Raw genomic sequence first — 19,598 nt, 5'->3', positions numbered from 1 at the left:
ATAAACGAATTATCTTCATGACCATTACTATAATCCGTCTCTTACGTCTTTTTTTTTTTGGCAACAACCGTCTCTTACGTCTACCCCAGACATTTTCGGGCCAAAAATTGTATTCAATTCATTTATATCTTATTTTGTTGACTTCTCTCCGGGTCGTGCACGTAAAAATGTATAGCCTGTCACCTCCCTCCAGTTTATTTATAAAAACGAAAAAGCGGTGGTTGGTCCGTGAAAAAGATAAATGATAGAGAAAAAAGTGGTGGTTGGAGAAGAAGAAAGTTTCAGTGATGAATTCAAATCCTAAAATGAAACATGATGTGTTCTTAAGTTTCAGGGTCAAGGACACTCGTGACAACTTCGTTAGCCATCTATGCGGCTGTCTACGTAGAAAACGGATCAAAACCTACTTGTTTGACGAACTACCATACGAAGAGAGATATGAAGAGTCGTTAAAAGCAATCGAAGTATCAAGAGTTTCAGTGATTGTGTTCTCGGAAAACTTTGGGGATTCGAAGTTTTGTTTAGATGAAGTTGTAGCTATCTTGAAATGCAAAAAGAGGTTCGGTCAGATTGTTATACCTGTCCTTTACCATGTTGATCGTGTGGACATTGAAAATCAGACAGGAAGCTTTGGAGAAGCCTTTGCTAAGCGACAGGATAAAGCCGATCAGATTAAAGAATGGAAAGATGGTTTTACAGAAGCCATTAATCTCCCCGGATGGTCTACTTCCCACTTGAGGTATAACTCCAATTCATATTTCCATTAAAATGCGTTATAGGCTTTAATAGATATCCTTTATTTTTTTGCCAGGGATGAGGAGATGTTGGTGAATGGAATAGCTCTTGACATCGAGAGCAAACTTCTAAGAGCGTCAAGAACAAAGGTTATTTTAATATGAAGTTTAAAGGTTTTGTAGCTCACAATCGTTGGCCAAAATGATTTGAATCCATGTCAAAATATTTGAGATTGAGTGAATCAGCTTGATGTATGGCTATTCGATATTACTTTAGATCATTTAATTATTTTCACAGATGTGAGATCTGTATTAAGATCTTGTCTTGTTCTTATACAGGTCATAATTGAATGGTCTCTAGTCATTATCAACCTCATGTTGGAAATACCTTCATGTGTCTTCGACCAGATCTCTTCTACTCAAAAACCTTTGTATGCATTGGCTGCAATGTCAATGTCATTTTTATCTTGTCTACTTTGCCTCGTAGATCTCTTTCATAAAGGCCGAGTTGAGAGAGTTGTGTGGAGGTGGAGTTTGCCCGTTCCTTGGTTTCACTATCCAACTCAAAGATCAAACAGGTTTGGTAGCTTTCCAGATATTGTTGGGTTAATTTGCGCCTTGTGCCAAACCATTCTCACAGCCGTTAACTATTCATTCATCACACATAATGACGATTCACCCATTAAGTTCTCGGTTTGGCCAATCATGTTTGCTCTTGGTTTACTTTGCACTTTGTTTATCAAAAGAGCCAGCTAGTTATTTTTCCTGTTTTATGCGTAGTTTAACTCTCTAAGTAGCTGAACTGGAACACTCTATGCGTTTGGAATCAAAAGATTATGTTCTTATCATTCTTGTGTAACAGTTAATATTTGCTTATGATTCATAGTTGACTTGGGTTGACTATTTGATGACTTCCAAATTAATATTAGAGTTCAATAATATGAGTAGAAGATTGAAGTATCCAAAGCATAGATAAAATAAGACCCAAACACTAAAATAGACTTGAAAGATTAAAAGCATAAATAATGATGGACATGAATTCCTGCATCATGAAATATGCAATTTACTTGATTATCTTCTAGTGACGAGTACAGTAACCAAGAGATCACCACGTCTTCTGCAAACTTTAAAGGACAGTTACGTACAACGAGAGAAATATGAAACGCACCGATCAGAAAATCTTTGAAAAGATGTTGAAAATTTTAAGTAAAAATTAAACAATTTTTATCGGATTAATTGAAAAATACTGTAACTTTAGTAATGAAATTTGAGCCTAAATAGTGACACTCCGTAGCGTTACAATAAGGATATTTTAAGCAAAATTCACACACACATTATTCAAGTTTAAAACACCCATTCGCAATAGTTTTAATAACCTCGTACTCCAGTACACTCACCTCAAATACCGACTCGACCCGGGGTATTTATTAAAAGAATGTGTGAAGTCGAAGTCAGTAGTCGATCTATCTAGTATCATCTAATATGGCAGAAGGCTCAGATGTGGTCAAGCATCACTCAAAAGAAGATTTTAATCCTACAAGATCTCCTACATCCTTCGGGCTCAAAACAAAATTGATGATTCATTAGTTAAAACTGGTAAATGGTTTCAACTTGATTTGTTTTTATCGGTTGTTTTATTTCGGTCTGACTTCCCAAATTTACTTTTTGTTTTTTGTTGGTACTAGAATAACATTTTAAATGTAAAAATGTTTATACCATTTCTTGCTCTAAAAGGAAAAAATTCTAATAGAAAATAGATTTATTCCGATGTGTTTCCGTAAAATATCAATTTTAAAATAAAAAATAAAAGAATGTATTTTGTCCTATACAAAGAGTGAAAATAATAATTTCTGTTTTAGTTAAATAAATAAAAGAAAATTCAAATAGTTTTGCCTCCTAACACTATTATAAAACAGATACATGAGTTAGAGGTTCTCTTAGATCTGACAAATTAGCTCATGCAAACCATGGTAGATAACAAAGTTCTCCTTGATTGTACTGTACAGTAACCATTTAGACGAAAATACCAAAAGAATAGAAAAAAGTTGCAAAGAAAGACAAAAAAAATAATTTACAGAGAACGATAATGACAACAAAACTAGGAAAACCCAATGAATTACCCTTCTTTTTTTCGCTATAGTCATTTCTTTTTAAGTCTCATCGTGGTCCAGAGAGCTCAATAGCTTCAATTATAAACGAATTCTCTTCATGACCATTACTAAAATTCCTAGAAACACTAGGACCTCTAGCTTCATACCCACTTTGTGTCTGCTCATAACCATATTGTTCCACTAAACCCTCTAAAACCTTCAAAACTTCAGACATCCTCGGTCTTAAACTCGGATTTGGCTGTGTACAAAGCAAAGCCAACTCCACAACTTCCTCCAACACCAACTCATCAAACTTTCCCTTCAAATCTCTGTCCACCATCTCTGCAAATCTCTTCTCTGCTTTCAACGTCCTTACCTGATCCAAAACAACCAAAAGACTTTGATTCAATGCAATATGCAACTCAAAGAATGTAACAGAAAGATTACTTACCCAACTCAATATCATTCCTTTTCGAATCTGACCATTGACCGGATCAATCATCTTATGACCCGTAACCAGTTCAAGAATCAGTATCCCGAATCCGAAAACATCGGTCTTCTCCGAAGACTGTCCTGTGGAAAGGTACTCAGGAGCAATGTGTCCAATGGTTCCTCTAACTGCTGTAGTGACATGTGAATCTCTCTGGTCTAAAAGCTTTGCTAGACCAAAGTCACCAACTATGGCTTCAAAGCTTTCATCAAGTAGTATATTTGCAGCTTTGACGTCTCTGTGAATAATCTTCGGATTGCATTGCTCATGCAAGTAAACAAGTCCTCTAGCTGCACCTAGTGCAATGCATATCCTTCGGTTCCAATCTAGAGACGGCTTATCTCTATAACTATCTGAATAAAATGTCATATGAGTAACGTTTTCTAATTATTCATATAGAAAAAAAAAACATAATGAGAAATGTTATAATTTGTAACCTCTCAGGCGATCAGCGACACTTCCATTAGGCATATAGGGATACACGAGCATTCTCTCTTCTGATGTCATACAGAAACCAAAGAGACGTAGAAGATTACGATGAACAGCTAAACCAATCATCTCAACTTCGGTTTGGAACTGAACTTCTCCTGTATAGTTTGGATCTTTCAACCTTTTAACCGCTACAACGGTTCCATTTGGGAGGTAACCTTTGTAAACCATCCCGAATCCTCCTTGTCCTAGAATGTTCTTTGGACTGAAGTTGCTTGTCGCGGACTGTATCTCGCGGAAACTGAACCTTTTCAGATGTCCTATTTCAAATTCATAGTCTTGCTGCACTATAACATCCATAAAAGATAACAGGTTTTAGAAAAGTCTTGACAATGACAGAGACGCAAAGATAGAGAGTAAGAGATGTGTACCATATGATCTAGAGAGGCGTGATCGATGCCATAGCACCCAGAAGAAGAAAAACATTAGAGAGATGATGAAGGCGACAATAATGCCAAATGCAAAAGAGAGCACTAAGCTGTGATGTTTGCTATGGTCCTTTTCAGACAGCCCTGATGCTGCAGATCAATTACCACAAGTTAAAAAACTATTTATGTTTCACAGTGAGAGAGCTTATTTTCAAGACAACATACCATTCCTTAAAGGTGTAGCAGCATCTGAGCAAAGCTCTAGGGAAGCTGAACCACAAAGGAATGCGTTTCCTACAATCCTACAGCAAGTACAATTCATTAAGGATCTTTTCACACAGTTTATAATGTGCGGTTTTTCGATAAATCTTACCTATAGTCTTTTGCTAATATACGCGGTGTTGGTCCACTTAGATTATTGAAAGATAGATCCCTATTCAAAGTTTTTCATAAGAAACATTAGTCTTAAAGATACATTGTACAAAATAGTATACTGATAAAATGCAATGTTAGGTAGAGCAAGACATACAAGAAAGAAAGACCTGAGAGGCCAGCCACAAGCTGAGGGATTCTCCCTGATAAAAGGTTTCTGCTGAGCCGCCTACAAGACTTGTAAGATATTAACAAACCACAAGTGTAACTAAACCAAGAATCATTGTACCAAACTCACAAGTAGTTTAGGTGAGTTAGGAATCCTAAAGAAGCTGGGATTTTTCCACTAAACCGGTTCCCAGAGAGATCAAGAGTCTTAAGCTCAGAGAGTTGGCCTAACTCGGAAGGTATTGGACCGGTTAACTGGTTATTCTGCAGTAACCTACGAACATAACCAAGTTATAAGGCATTGGATACAATAATCTCATTCATCTTTAAAGATCAAACACTTTTTACTCACAATGTATGAAGATGAGTAAATTCTCCAATGTTTGTTGATATTGTCCCTGATAACCCTTTACTAGCCATCTCTCTGCATAAAGTGATTCAATAATAATAAGAAGAAGAGGAGACATTGGTGTGGTGTGAGATGATACTTACAGAGAAACAACGAAGCCTTCAGCAGAGCAACCAACCATGTTCCAAGTACAAGGATCAACAGAGTTTATATCCCAACCAGACAAAACCTCTGTTTCATCTTTCATCTTGTTCTTCACTGACATTAACGCAGCGACTACAAGAAGAAACAAAAAAAAAAGGTTAAAAACATTTTTTCACTATTGATTTTGTCCTGAAAATGAAAACATTACCTTCATAGTTAACACCCTTTGGAGATAAGAGACTGTCCATGGCGTAAACAGAATCAAAAGCCCAGAAGCCTAAAAACATGAACTTCATCATCACAATCTCCATTTCAAGAGAGATAACAAGTTTTCTTTCTTTCTTTTACTTTGTTCAGTGTTTTTATCGTTTTGCCGCAATTATTTGTCTGATGGGTTCTTTGCCCCATTGTCTAGGGCAAATCAATAGCGCCATTAAAATCAATGAAGCTAACATTTTAAAATACATTTAATTCATTAAATTATTTGGTGGCCCGGTTGGTTTCTGAGTTATGAGTTTGATTCGAGCGAAGAAGAAGACAAAATGAAATAAGATTGAAGATTAGTTATGGAAGCGAGATATCCTCGAGATTGTCAAAGGTTTGTTCCCTTGTCTTATGACTTTCTTTTCTTCTCTGTCTGAATCTCGAGTCTCTGACACAGTGTGAGTGAGAGTAGATCCTCTGTGATCAAACCTACGCGAAGGATTAGTTAATTAAATAGTTTTAACATTTTACAAAACCATAATCTTTATCATTATAAAATAACGAATTATTGGTCTTATAAATATATTGAAAAGTTAATAAATCAAAACAACCATTTTATTTATTTTTTATAGTATATAATTAAATTTTATTGAATTACTATTGATTAAAAGTTATTAAAAATTACAAAAAATGATACATTTATTATAATAGTTTAATGTTTTTTTCTAATATGTGAAAATACTAAAAAAATATAACTTTGTGGAACGGATGAAGTATAATTTTGTTGGACACTATAGCGTACAATTTCCCCTTTTTGAAATCTGAAAAAATTCTTTTGACTTTTCATTTTTTCCTTGTTTTTCATTTTCCCTCCTAATTACTCCACTTGATTTGCTTTTAGTTACTACATATGATAATTCGTAAACGCCAACTTCTAATATGGGCCCATGCAAAGAATCGGGCTACGTATCACATTTCTCGTGAGCTGGGGCCCACCCACACTCAGCGAGGTAAACGCTTCAACTTCCTTCTCTCGGAAGCTGGCGCGAAAAAATCTAAAACTTACGCGCGCGCTAGGTGAAAGTCTAAATCCAAAAGCCCATTTCTGCTTTGCTTTCACTTTAAATCTATTTCATCAAACTCACACGCCTACCAACTGTTCGACACAATTCCCCAAAGAAAAAACTCCGAAGATGTACGTGGTGAAGCGCGACGGAAGGCAGGAAACCGTCCGCTTCGACAAGATCACCGCGCGTCTCAAGAAGCTTAGCTATGGCCTCAGCGTCGATCACTGCGACCCCGTCCTCGTCTCCCAGAAAGTCTGCGCCGGCGTCTACAAAGGCGTCACCACCACTCAGCTCGACGAGTTAGCCGCTGAGACTGCCGCCGCTATGACCGCCAACCACCCCGATTACGCCTCCGTCGGTTTCTTAATTCCTTTTTTTTTTGAACTGCCTTCTCAATTTGCGTTGTTTAAGCTTTTGATTGTTTATGTGATTCAGTTGGCTGCAAGGATCGCTGTCTCTAATCTCCACAAGAACACTAAGAAATCGTTTTCAGAGACGTGAGTCTTGTTTTTTTAATCTATTATGTATTCATATGAACTGACTTTGGGGTATCTTCAGGGTTAAGGATATGTACAATCATGTCAATGAGAGATCTGGACTTGACTCTCCTCTTATTGCTGATGATGTTTTTGAGATCATTATGAAGGTATAATAAATAAAGCTTTGTCTTTTGATGGAACGTTTGCTTTTGAATTTTACTCATTTCTTTTGGTTATTTTTTTCAGAATGCTACTCGTCTGGATAGTGAAATCATTTACGACCGTGACTTTGAATATGACTACTTTGGATTCAAGACTCTTGAGAGATCATACCTCTTGAAAGTCCATGGGAAAGTTGTTGAAAGGCCTCAGCACATGCTCATGAGGGTTTCTGTTGGCATTCATAAACAGGATATTGATTCAGCTGTCCAGACTTACCATTTAATGTCTCAGCGATGGTTCACTCATGCGTCTCCGACCCTCTTTAACTCTGGAACTCCACGGGCTCAAGTAATGTTTCCCCTATTTTTTCTGTTTTTTTTTTGGACGCATCTGCATTCGTTTTACTGATGTGCGGTTTTGGATTGGCAGCTGAGCAGCTGCTTTCTGATCTGCATGAAGGATGATAGCATTGAGGGGATTTATGATACATTGAAAGAGTGTGCGGTTATAAGTAAGTCAGCTGGGGGTATTGGTGTTTCTGTTCACAACATCCGTGCTACTGGAAGTTACATTCGTGGCACTAATGGGGAATCTAATGGTATTGTTCCAATGCTGCGGGTGTTCAATGATACTGCTCGTTATGTTGACCAAGGAGGTGGCAAGAGAAAGGGTATACATTTCATTGCTCATGATTGTTTCTGAATTGCTACTTCTGTTTGTCTTATATATATTTTATTTGCAATTGGTGAAGGAGCCTTTGCTGTATACCTGGAGCCATGGCATGCTGACATTTTTGAGTTTCTGGAGCTCCGTAAGAATCATGGGAAGGTACCCTCTCGAGATCACTCACTTTCCCTACAACATAATCTGGAGTTTGTTTCATACACTCTGACATGCACTTCATCTTCAGGAAGAACACAGGGCAAGAGACTTGTTTTATGGTCTTTGGATACCAGATCTTTTCATGGAAAGGGTCCAGAGTGATGGGCAGTGGTCACTCTTTTGTCCTAATGAAGCTCCAGGTTTGGCAGATTGTTGGGGTGCAGATTTTGAGAGACTTTACACTAAGTATGAGAACGAGGTGAGTGATTCTTCACTTCCAGAATTCAAACTCTTGCTATCATAATACCGGCTATGCCCCCCTTTCTATGAATTTGAACCAGTTCTGTTGTATTTATCTTTAGGGCAAGGCTAAGAAGGTTGTCCAGGCACAACAGCTCTGGTACGAAATCTTGACATCCCAAGTTGAAACAGGGACACCATACATGCTTTTCAAGGTAAGGAACCCTCGTAACTATGTAGCCACTCGGTATAATTATATAACCTCAACTTCTCACTCTTCATTTTTGATATTTACTGTAGGATTCATGTAACAGGAAAAGCAACCAGCAGAATCTTGGTACCATAAAGTCTTCCAATTTATGCACTGAAATCATCGAATACACAAGTCCAACAGAAACTGCTGTGTGCAATCTTGCATCTATTGCTTTACCCCGATTCGTTAGGGAGAAGGTGAGTTAAAAAAGGTGTTACAGTGGTTGATTTTGCTTTGTGACTTGGTGCATAACTCTTGACATGTCTTACACCTCGCAACAGGATGTCCCCTTGGACTCACATCCATCTAAGATTGTAGGCAGTTTGGGCTCAAAGAATCGTTACTTTGATTTCGACAAGCTAGCAGAGGTCAGCGCTTAATTACTAGCTCATTTCTATAAGTTTCCATGTCTGCAGTTTGATGTTGATTTTAATAAAACATATATTCTGTTTCTTCAGGTGACTGCAACCGTTACTGTTAATCTCAATAAGATAATTGATGTGAATCACTATCCTATGGAGACGGCTAAAACTTCAAACTTGCGTCATAGGCCTATTGGTATTGGTGTGCAAGGTCTTGCAGATGCATTTATTCTTCTGGGAATGCCATTTGATTCCCCTGAGGTAAACTTTTTTGGCATGGCTGAATCAACCTTTCAAACCGGCTTTGTTCTCTGGTCTGAGCAGCTTTTTTTTTTTTGGAATAATCTCAGGCTCAGCAACTGAACAAAGGCATATTTGAAACCATATACTACCATGCACTTAAGTCATCTTCGGAGATTGCTACTAAGGAAGGTACATATGAGACATACCAAGGAAGTCCTGTGAGTAAGGTATGTATCTCAACCTGCAATTTTTTTTTTGTAATATCTGTTCAACATTTTCATAAACTCTTGGAGCTAATTGCTTGGTTGGCGTGTCTTATGATTTTTAGGGTATTCTACAACCTGACATGTGGAATGTGATTCCTTCGGATCGCTGGGACTGGGCTGCTCTCAGAGATATGATTTCGAAGAATGGAATTAGAAATTCTCTTTTAGTAGCACCAATGCCAACTGCTTCAACCAGCCAGATTCTTGGGAATAATGAATGTTTTGAGCCGTATACCTCAAACATTTATAGTCGCAGAGTCTTAAGGTATGCAAGAAGGCTCCATAAAGCTATGTTTTTGGTTTTCTCCATAGGCTCGCTTAGTCTTTGTTATTTCCTGTGTTTACAGTGGTGAGTTCGTAGTTGTGAACAAGCATCTTCTTCACGACTTGACGGATATGGGACTGTGGTCTCCTACGCTCAAAAACAAGATAATACATGAGAATGGTTCTGTTATAAATGTCCCGGAGATTCCTGATGACTTGAAGGCAATTTATAGGTATAGATTTTCCTCAATTCTTTTATGTTCTGATTACATGTGTTCAAATTTTTTAAATTTGTATGCAAATGACTCAGGACTGTGTGGGAGATTAAGCAGAGAACAGTGGTTGATATGGCGGTTGATCGTGGATGCTTTATAGATCAAAGCCAAAGTTTGAATATACACATGGACAAACCCAACTTTGCCAAACTCACTTCCTTACACTTCCACACTTGGAAAAAGGTATCAACTTATCTTAAAGCTTGACTTAATGATTGCATCAGTTGTAAGTTGAAAAAGTTATTTGTTCAATATGATTGCGTTCGCTTCACTTGCTCAGATTCAGTCTTGATTTGCGGTATAACCCGAGCTCACAAAATTGTTATTTTTGTGAAAATTGAAAGGGATTGAAAACGGGGATGTACTACTTGCGATCACGTGCTGCAGCAGATGCAATAAAGTTTACAGTAGACACAGCGATGCTAAAGGTAAAACAACCAACACTTTTGTGTGACTGTGTGATTCTCTAGTTACTAGTGAGTAGTGAGCGAAGTTGACATTCGCCTGTGATAACTGCAGGAGAAGCTTAATGTAACTGAAGAGGATGAAGGAACAAAGGAAGAAGACAATGAGACGAAAATGGCACAAATGGTATGCTCTTTGACAAACCCTGAGGAGTGTCTCTCTTGTGGAAGTTAAAACAATCGAAAGTTGGTCTGAAAGAGCCTGCGTCTCTTTTATGTCTGTGTGTGTTTTTCGTCTGTTGATTTGTGTAGGGTTAACTTAAGTACTATATAATGTAATCTAGTTCCGATAAAACTGCCTTGTTATTCGTGTCGTGTGTGAAAGTTAACAAGTATCCTTTGCGAAGTGTGTAACAAGAAGTTGCTCAATGTCTGTTTATGCTGCTTCTTTCATCCTTCCTTGGATGTCTGAAACTTATACTATCTTTGAATCTAATGGGCCATGGTAGATTTATTTGGGCCTATCCTGCGGTTTATGGCCCGTATCGACAGCTCTTCTTCTTCTTCCTCTGCTACGTGATTATTATTCTCTCTCTCAAATTGCCGTTTGTTCTAGTCAGTGAAGCCCTAATTCAATAATCCAACCTTGGAAAAATGGTGATGTGTTTGTCGATTTAGAAGAGATGAATTCTCTAAGATCTTTGAGCTACAGTAGCATAGAAGCTCTATCTCATCAAACTCCCACAAAGCTATCATCTTTATCTCCTCTCTACTCTTATAACCAGAGGAGATGGCTAAAGCCTGTGGATTCAGCGCAAACCAGGTTAGAGAACCGAACACGAGACAACCGATTAGACAAGCTCATTGTCCACATCAGGAAGCTAAACATCATCCTCGAGATAACAAAACTCATGGGTAACAAAAAGCGTGGTCCTTTCGTCTCTCTCCAGCTTATGTCTCGATGGAAGAACATCGTCGGTTTGAATGTAAGCGTTGGAGCTTTTGTGGGTAAGTATCCTCACGCCTTTGAGATCTTCACACATCCTTGTCGGAGGAATTTGTGTTGTAGGGTTAGTGAGAAACTGAGGGATTTGATTGAGGAAGAAGAGAGTGTTGTAAGAGAGTTTGAGGTTGATGCTGTAAGAAGGGTGAAGAAGCTGTTGTTGATGTCTAGAAAAGGTGTTCTGAATGTTCATGCTTTAAGGTTGATGAGGAAAGAGTTAGGATTGCCTGAGGATTTTCGAGATTCGGTATTAGCTAAGTATAGTACAGAGTTCAGGTTAGTTGATTTGGAGACTTTAGAGCTAGTTGATAGAGATGATGATGATGAGAGTTTGTGTGTGGCTAAAGTTGAGGAATGGAGAGAAGTTGAGTACAGAGAGAAATGGTTGAGTGAGTTCGAGACGAACTACGCGTTTCCTATTAATCTCCCCACAGGGTTCAAGATTGAGAAAGGGTTCAGAGAAGAGTTGAGGAACTGGCAGAGAGTCCCTTATGTAAAGCCTTACGAGAGAAAGGAGATTTCAAGAAGCGTAGAGAGGTTCGAGAAGCGAGTTGTTGCGGTTATCCACGAGCTTCTGAGCTTGACTGTTGAGAAGATGGTTGAAGTTGAGAGACTAGCTCATTTTCGTAAGGATCTTGGGATCGAAGTGAACTTGAGGGAAGTGATACTGAAGCATCCGGGGATTTTCTATGTATCCACGAAAGGAAGTACTCAGACTTTGTTTCTTAGGGAAGCTTATAGCAAAGGCTGTTTGATTGAGCCAAATCGGATTTACAGTGTGCGGAGGAAGATGCTGGAGCTTGTGTTGTTGGAAAAGCGTCACTCTAAGGAACTGTTACAAACTTGTGAAGAGGAGAGAGATGTTGAGGTAAGGTATGATGAAGATTGGGAAGGAGAGAGAGATGGAGACTGGGTCTTGCCAATTCTGGAGAAATGATTGCTATGATGCAGTGGAGTTTGTGCAAAAGTCTCATCATGTGTATTGAATTTTCAAGTGAAATCAGATTGAAGTTGGTTTTGTGAGACGCCGTTCGAGAAAGAAGGTTGGAGGGAAGTGGAGAACAATGATGCTGATGTGGGCAGGAGTCTCAGAAACTGTTGTGAGAGGTAAGAAATGTTCTTACAGCCGACATTCTATGTAGAGGCAGAGGAATGTAACTAGAAAGTAGAAGATTACTTGTGGAGGTTACCTTGGCTTTTAGTGTCTGCTGCAAAAGAGAGGTAGCTTGGCCCAATGATCTTTCCTGTCTTATGTCTTCACACACATTAGTTTTGTAGCCATTAGTGTGATGTGGATGAAATTGTAGCAAACAAGATTTGATGAATTTTGATCTAAGAATTTTTTTAGAAAAATAATACTTGAGTTCCTCACTCATGGAAATTCATCAGAAATTCACTGGCTTTGTTTGAGAAGGCATAAACAAACTTCGTTTTGACCCAAAACAAAGCCATAAACAAACTTAGTAATAACATCCACAGAGTGAAGATTACATCAAAATTACCGTAAGAACCCAAAGTAACTGCAAAAACTCCAACACATGCATCTACTTTGCTTGTGGTCTAGATTGATGAAATACATGGCCACAACTATGCTTTGACTTGACCACTCTATGCAATACCTTTACCCTCTTTTCCGCACTGTGAGAGCTTTAAATTCATTGTTTTAACTCTCATCTACCCCTTTAATGGTACACATACAGGTGCAATTACCTTCTTGATGTTGCCTGTCTTGTCATATCTTATGTCCCGGTTTAATGCAAGAAACTAAGACCTAACTGTCTCTTGATATGGTCTGGTATCAACTTTTTAACTGACTCTGGTGATGTGCACAAGCTTCAAGCTGAAAAATAAAAATAAAGCAAATAAGAGAAAAGTTTAAGACATTGAGAAGATTTTTCTAAGTTCTTATTTCTTAAACAGAAGAAAAATAGTAGAAGGAAAAATACTTCTCTTCCGACAAAAACTTTTCAGTAACTAACGTTTTGTACTGCTTAAGAACCCCAAAAGGGCTCATTACACATATAAACAGTGTTAGTGTGGGCTCGTATTTGTGAAGGCCCAATTGTAGCTTATATTACAACTTGGGGATATCATCAAAGTTATGTTTGATAGAGAAAGCCCTAAGCTTTATTAGCATTTTACTTGGTAAATAGAATTCTGGAAGTGTTTATAAGACCAAAAGCACTATAGTTAGCTCAGTAACTCCATTCTCTACTCTTTAAAAATATTTGTTCTTATAAAACCTGCAACTATATGACTAAAGAACATAAAGAAATATCTATGTGAAAGTTAAATACCATATAAAGAAAAGGAGAATCAAAGCAAATAATTTATTTACTATTCAAAGAGAAAGTAAAAGTTTTAATCAAATCCCAAAGGGTGAAAAAGAAAGTCAAGAAGAGAATGAAAGGATGTGAAGAAATAGACGTGACGGAAGTGCTAAGAATATATTAAGTGTTTTTACTTTTTATACTATCTCTTTTGGTGAATGAGAAGAATATCCGCATCGAAACATGATAATAATGAAAAGAAAACAAAATATTAGTTTATAAAAAAAATCATTGAAAGCGGAATAAAGTGGAATTCATAACAAAACAAAGAGAAGAGAAGAAAAATTGTGGAATATATAAAACAAAATGAAGACGGCCAAAAAAAAATGAAGACAGCCAAGATAAGAGTCTTCTTCCAATTAAGTCATAAATTTTCATACGATAGTATAAACTTTATTTGCGAATATATGCACATTATTAGTAGTTTGTGATTGTGTTATTGTTGTATCATTACTCATGTTTTCAATAAATGAGTTGTAAACAACAGAAGAAACATATCTCTATTTATTGAATTTACAGTAGAGTCTGTTATCTATAGACTATGGTTGGGTAAGTCTTACTGACGCTAGTAATATTTGCGACTTAATTTGTGGTTAGACTAAAAAATACGCTACACGTCGTTGGAAAAAACTAACAAAAAAACAACTAAACTCAACAGCTTCTCAGGAGCATTATCTATTATCTTAGAGCATCTCCAACCCCACTCTATTTTTCACTCTAAAATAGAGTTTAGAGTAGAAAATGCTCCAATGGTACTCTATTTCTCACTCTATAATAGAGTGAAAAATAGGTTTACTCCAAATATAGAGTAACTTGTTTTTTTTTGTTCATCACTCTATTTTCTACTCTAAAATAGAGTACCATTGGAGCAAAATCAAACTCTATTATAGAGTTACTCTATTTTAGAGTAAAAAATAGAGTAATCCATCGGAAATGGTCTTACCAAATACTTTCCCACCTTACCCACTTCGTTTTGTCTTCCTCATATAACATTTTTCCCTCTATATTATTCTCACGTGGCGTAGTACGAGTCCAAAAATATATATTCTAGGAGTAGAATATTTGGAAATAATTAATTCATTTAATATGCTTCAATAAAATTAATTTAATGATATAAAATTAAGATACTTCCTTGGGTATATTTCATAATTTTTATATTATATTTAGTAATTTTCTATTGAATATTTAGATTTTTTTGTCAACTATTGAATAGTTAGATAAGTAGTTAATTCATTTTAATATGCTTCAATAAAATTCATTTATTGAATACAAAATTAAGAAACTTTGTGGATATATTTAATAAATTTATATTATATTTAATAATTTCCTATGGACAAATAGTGTATATTTTTATACTTCCATTAGAAACTATATATTTTATAATTTGTATACAAGAAAGGTTTACATTAATGTATTCTTTTCACCCAAATACATGAGCGAAGTCTTACAAGATTGATCATAGAAAACAAAACAAATATATAGTACGTTTTGGCTAAAATGAAAAAAATGCCTTTCGTAATTTTTTTTTTTTTGCCTTTCGTAATTAGCACCATATTATAACTTCGCTATCAAACGTTCATGTTTCCTGACCAAAATGTATAATTTATCTGTACAATTTGCAAAACTATTTAAGCAAGAACTTAAATATTGACAAGAACATTTATAAATACCTTTAAAATTTTATTATGAAAACATATAAGCTTTGATATAATATTCTGTTTTTTTTTTAACAAAACACTCACATTAATGAACAGAATTAGTAACTTTTAACATTCGTTTCCTATAATTCCAAACAAAAACATATAATAACTTGACAAAACGCATTATCTCCCCATCAAAGAAAAAAAACGCATTATCTCGCACATATGTCCATAACAACATCGGAACCTAATACAAACTTTGTTTCCTAACTCAACGCGAGACGGTACGAATGTCTTTAAGCAGACCCAACACTTGTTGCATTGTCGGCCGTTTCCCTGACGTTTCCGCCGTACAAAAATAACCAATTCTAAGACTCTCGACCATCTCATTAACCGATTCTCCAGAAGCTAACCGCAACCTCGAGTCAAGAGCTTCCTCTCCTCTCCTTTCCTTAAACAACCGTCGAACTGATTTCACATGTTCCTCACTCCCTTGCTTCCCGGTTAATAGCTCAAACAAGATCACCCCAAAACAATAGACATCGAACTCTACATTGTTATTATTATTATCTTTTTCTGCTTTTGGGATGCTGTTGAACCCAAAATCAGAGATTCTTGGCTCTAAGGTCTCGGTTAAGAGGATGTTGGTAGCAACTAAGTGACCATGAGTGGTACCAACATGATGTAGATAGGCTAAACCACGTGCAACTCCAATAGCGATACGGTGACGTATCAACCAGTTTGTTTTCTCCGGTGATGAATCTCCAACGTGACTCTCCCATGTATCGGCGCTCCAATCTTCCACGTTGGTTTCTCCCGCCGGAAGCTCGTGTAGCCATCGGTGAAGATCGCCAGTAGCCATAAATTCATACAATATAAGCTTCTCTTTTCCTGAAACAACAGCAAAAAAAATTTGTTATTCTATGTTTTCTACTCAATTAATAGTATTAATTTGCAACTTAAGTTAGACCAGAAAATAAATAATTATAGTTGGACAAAAATTATACTAGCATATTTCTTAAGATAAAAGATTTAAAAAAAAAAGAAAAACGCTATAATCGGACAAGCCATAATCTCTTCGAGTGCCAAAGCCAAGGATGTGACTTGTCTGCACATTTTCTAAAGTCGTCTCAGTCAAATCATAAAAAGACCAAATGATAAACCCTAAAAATAAGTCATAAGAAATCTATCTCACAAACATTACTTTATTTCTGAGTAACTTTTTGGAATAATTATACATTTTTGCGTCAATGTCGCGAAAATTCATAAAATTTGCAATCATGGCGCAAAAATATTTAGATTTTTTAACGTGACGTATCATTATCATGCAACTGACCTTTTTCGTCTGTACAGCACACACAATTACACATACATACTCCTAATGAATACGACACCGTTCAGCATTTAATGCCTCATTAATGGTTTTTTCCAGAAACCCGTGAAAGTAGAGACAAAAATTCATTAAGTGACGTCTACGCCTCAATATTTTGTTGTTTTGAAATATCAACACCCAGCTAAAAAATAATGTTAGGATATTTTCCAGCAACTCCAATTCTCCAAATATTTTGGTTTAAATGAACTTAATCCAGCAACTAATAAGCCATATAAATTCAGAGGATACTGATAAAATTTAGAAATTTATATATGAGTTCAATAATTCATTGTTTTCAGAAAAAAAAAGTCAGCTGTTTCTTTCTAATTTTGTGCATGAAGTTTTACTGCCCAGAAAATCTGTCAGGTTTTTAGCGTTAATACTTTGTTTAGAAATTTGGTCAAAAGAAAGAAAAATACTTTGTTACATTTACAGCATACAGCGTATATGAAAACCATATATTGTACATGCATAAAATATAGTAGTACTTATTTTCTACATCTGTTACTTGGTCAGTGCTTAGTGATTCCTGCTGGGGTTTTAAAGTCAATTTCGAAACCTTATGTCATAATGAGTAAAACAAAAACAAAAACAAATACCGGGAAATAATTAAAAATAGTACCTGCGATGCAGTAACCGGAGAGGGTCAAAAGATTTGGATGCTTAAGCCGTGTAAGCGCTTCAAACGCCGTAACGGCTTCGTTTTGATCGACGTCTCTGATTCGTTCAAGCACTTTGATTGCCACGTGTAATTCTCCGGGTAGAACGGCACGGTAAATAGGACCACACGTGCTGTCGGATATAACGGACTCCGTCCCGAAATGTGACGTGGCAACAATCAGATCCTTGAACGTCAGATTCATCAACGGCTTAGACGCCATCACGACCGGCGCCGCCGTTGGCTCTTTTATATCCGCCACCCACGACGAACCAGACTCCGTTTCGAAAGCGAACGGTCCAGATTTCTCCATCTTGAAATCCAACGGTGCAGGACTCGAAATCGCCCATCTCGATTTCGTCCTCGCCGATCTCAATCTGCGGCGGATTAAAATCAAAGAGACGACGAAGACTAGAATAACCAGAGCTCCTAACGAAGAAGATAAGCCAATCACCAACGGAGTGCGTTTAAAACGGTTTGCTTTGACGTTTCGATGATGTGGCGGCGGATTCCGGTGAGGGAGAGGATGGAGACGGTGGCGAGTCGGGATCTTGGAGACGTTAAAGACGAAACTGCCGCCGTGTGAAAACGCCGATTTGCCGAATTTTCTGTATTTGTCAAACCCGACCGAACCGGAAAACCGGTTTGCAGATAGATTCAAGAACCGGAGATGGTTGAGATTAGGAAAATCGACCGGGAACGAACCGTTCATTGAGTTTTCCGATAAATCCAAGTAATCCAACGATTTTAAACCGGAAATCGGTTTAACGCTGCCATTGATTTCACATCTCGAGATATCGAGGTGGTGTAAACCGGAGAGAGAACCCAAACCAAGAGGCAAAACACGGAGATTGTTATGAGAGAGATCGAGAGCTGTGAGGTTAACGAATCCGGTTAAGTTAATCGCGTTAGTGAACCGGTTGTACGAGAGGTTCAGCTTCTTAACTGATGAAAAAACCGAACCGCTAACCGGAATTACTCGTATCGAACCACCAAACCGGTTCCGTGAAAGATCGACTGAGACAAGACCGGGTTTAGACCAGAGCCAAGTAGGGACAGAGCCATCGAGAGAGTTGTTGGAGAGATCGAGGACATGTAAGTGCGTGAGATTCCGCAACGAAGTCCATGAAACGGTGCCGTTTAGCTTTCTTGACGGAAGAACGATGTGAGTGACGACGACGGAGCAGTTAGAGAACCAGGAGGAGTTGAAACCGGAGACGTAACGGAAAGCTCTTGTTAACTGACGGAAGTCTGTGCCGTTAGGACATGAAACGGTGGAAGAGTATGAGAGAGAGACTAAAGAGAAGAGAAGAATAAGAAGCAGTCTTGAAAACATTTTTTTTTTCTCGGTTTCTTATTTTGATGTTGATGATTGTTCTTCCATGGAAGTTAAAAATGGGGGGGGGGAGAGAGAGAGAGAAGGTTTGGTTGTATCCTCTGCTCTCTGTATATGAGAGGAGCTGGTGAGGTTTATCAGAGAATAGAGAGAGATGAAGATACATACGGTTGATAAAATGCCAACGATGACGTGGGTTGTGACAGAAAAATAAAAGTCAATTTCTTTATGTAAATTACTCGATTTATTATACTCCTATTTACAATCTTATACTGTATTTATTGTGTTGGATTTACACTCTTATATTTATTGTGTTGGATTTGGTGAGTGTTGCAGCGGCTGACATTAGCTGTGGGAAATTTGGTTTCGTATATTTGATGATGAGTTTTTTTTTTTTTTTTTTGTGCACTATATTTGATGATGAGTTTCATAAATTATTTATATAGAAATGAGACGAGTTTTACATTATTTGATGATGTAAAATGAAAAATATCTAAAATTAACGGTTTTGTTCTGTTCTTTTATCACTCTAACATGCAACTGAGATAAGTTAGTTTTTTTCTTAGAAAGGGTAACTGCGATAAGTTAGTTGAATTAACCAATTAAGATTTTTGAGTTACTTATATATTTAGTATTTAATTTAAAGGTAAACTGAATGATTTATCTTTTCGATTACAGGATTATTGAGGATTCTGTAATCATGGTTATTACCATCATTGTCTTTATAAGGTTCTTTTCTCTTTAACAAAAAGAGAAAGTTAAACTAAAGTTCATACATGACATAAATTATTTTAATTAATCAAGTCTTGGATTAAGTGGGTAGAATTATACTATTTTCACAACAACAAATATAATACAAAAATTTAGCAAAAACAACAACAACAAATATATATATAACTAAATTATATAGAAACTAAATATTCAAATTAGTGAATCAAATAATCAACTAGTTATAGTGATTCAGATGATTGTTATATATCTTTAGAAACTTTAGTTTGCCTTTCACTTTTTCAA

At 36.8% G+C, this 19,598-nt stretch overlaps 5 protein-coding genes across 7 annotated transcripts; 3 read left to right on the top strand and 2 right to left on the bottom strand.

The window, feature by feature from the left end:
• Positions 1-59: 59 nt before the first annotated feature.
• Positions 60-1,637, top strand: LOC103827775 (TMV resistance protein N). The gene is made up of 3 exons (XM_009103323.3): positions 60-739; positions 812-884; positions 1,074-1,637. The coding sequence occupies exons 1-3, from the start codon at positions 288-290 to the stop codon at positions 1,488-1,490; spliced, it is 942 nt and encodes a 313-aa protein (XP_009101571.1). The 5' UTR covers positions 60-287; the 3' UTR covers positions 1,491-1,637.
• A 1,034-nt stretch (positions 1,638-2,671) lies between these two features.
• LRRII3 (probable LRR receptor-like serine/threonine-protein kinase At5g45780) lies at positions 2,672-6,113 on the bottom strand. Of its 3 annotated transcripts, none has more exons than XM_009103321.3 (11): positions 5,413-6,113; positions 5,204-5,336; positions 5,064-5,135; positions 4,842-4,985; positions 4,701-4,772; positions 4,545-4,604; positions 4,397-4,473; positions 4,175-4,321; positions 3,752-4,090; positions 3,276-3,667; positions 2,672-3,200 (listed from the first exon to the last, which is right to left on the bottom strand). In XM_009103321.3, the coding sequence occupies exons 1-11, from the start codon at positions 5,513-5,515 to the stop codon at positions 2,892-2,894; spliced, it is 1,848 nt and encodes a 615-aa protein (XP_009101569.1). In that variant the 5' UTR covers positions 5,516-6,113; the 3' UTR covers positions 2,672-2,891. The 3 variants fall into 3 exon arrangements, with proteins under 3 accessions (XP_009101569.1, XP_033128248.1, XP_033128249.1); XM_033272358.1 differs by having other exon boundaries at positions 2,889-3,222; XM_033272357.1 differs by having other exon boundaries at positions 2,672-3,667.
• Positions 6,114-6,352: 239 nt separating this feature from the next.
• LOC103827773 (ribonucleoside-diphosphate reductase large subunit) lies at positions 6,353-10,728 on the top strand. Its single transcript, XM_009103320.3, has 17 exons — positions 6,353-6,829; positions 6,911-6,972; positions 7,034-7,121; positions 7,201-7,464; positions 7,546-7,786; positions 7,868-7,944; positions 8,027-8,197; positions 8,301-8,393; positions 8,479-8,628; positions 8,713-8,799; positions 8,890-9,054; positions 9,144-9,263; positions 9,365-9,567; positions 9,650-9,799; positions 9,877-10,024; positions 10,186-10,269; positions 10,361-10,728. Exons 1-17 carry the CDS (start codon positions 6,356-6,358, stop codon positions 10,478-10,480), a joined length of 2,697 nt encoding a protein of 898 aa, XP_009101568.2. The 5' UTR covers positions 6,353-6,355; the 3' UTR covers positions 10,481-10,728.
• Positions 10,729-10,871: 143 nt separating this feature from the next.
• On the top strand, positions 10,872-12,621 carry LOC103827772 (protein ROOT PRIMORDIUM DEFECTIVE 1). The gene has a single exon (XM_009103319.2). The coding sequence runs from the start codon at positions 10,929-10,931 to the stop codon at positions 12,183-12,185; it is 1,257 nt and encodes a 418-aa protein (XP_009101567.1). The 5' UTR covers positions 10,872-10,928; the 3' UTR covers positions 12,186-12,621.
• A 2,704-nt stretch (positions 12,622-15,325) lies between these two features.
• On the bottom strand, positions 15,326-18,831 carry LOC103827771 (calmodulin-binding receptor kinase CaMRLK). Its single transcript, XM_009103317.2, has 2 exons — positions 17,213-18,831; positions 15,326-16,109 (listed from the first exon to the last, which is right to left on the bottom strand). Exons 1-2 carry the CDS (start codon positions 18,582-18,584, stop codon positions 15,490-15,492), a joined length of 1,992 nt encoding a protein of 663 aa, XP_009101565.2. The 5' UTR covers positions 18,585-18,831; the 3' UTR covers positions 15,326-15,489.
• Between the last annotated feature and the right edge of the window lie 767 nt (positions 18,832-19,598).

This window comes from Brassica rapa, chromosome A06 (assembly GCF_000309985.2).
Source record: "Brassica rapa cultivar Chiifu-401-42 chromosome A06, CAAS_Brap_v3.01, whole genome shotgun sequence".
Taxonomy (NCBI): domain Eukaryota; kingdom Viridiplantae; phylum Streptophyta; class Magnoliopsida; order Brassicales; family Brassicaceae; genus Brassica; species Brassica rapa.
The sequence above is the reverse complement of the archived record's forward strand: the minus strand, read 5'-3'. Positions and strand labels throughout refer to the sequence as shown.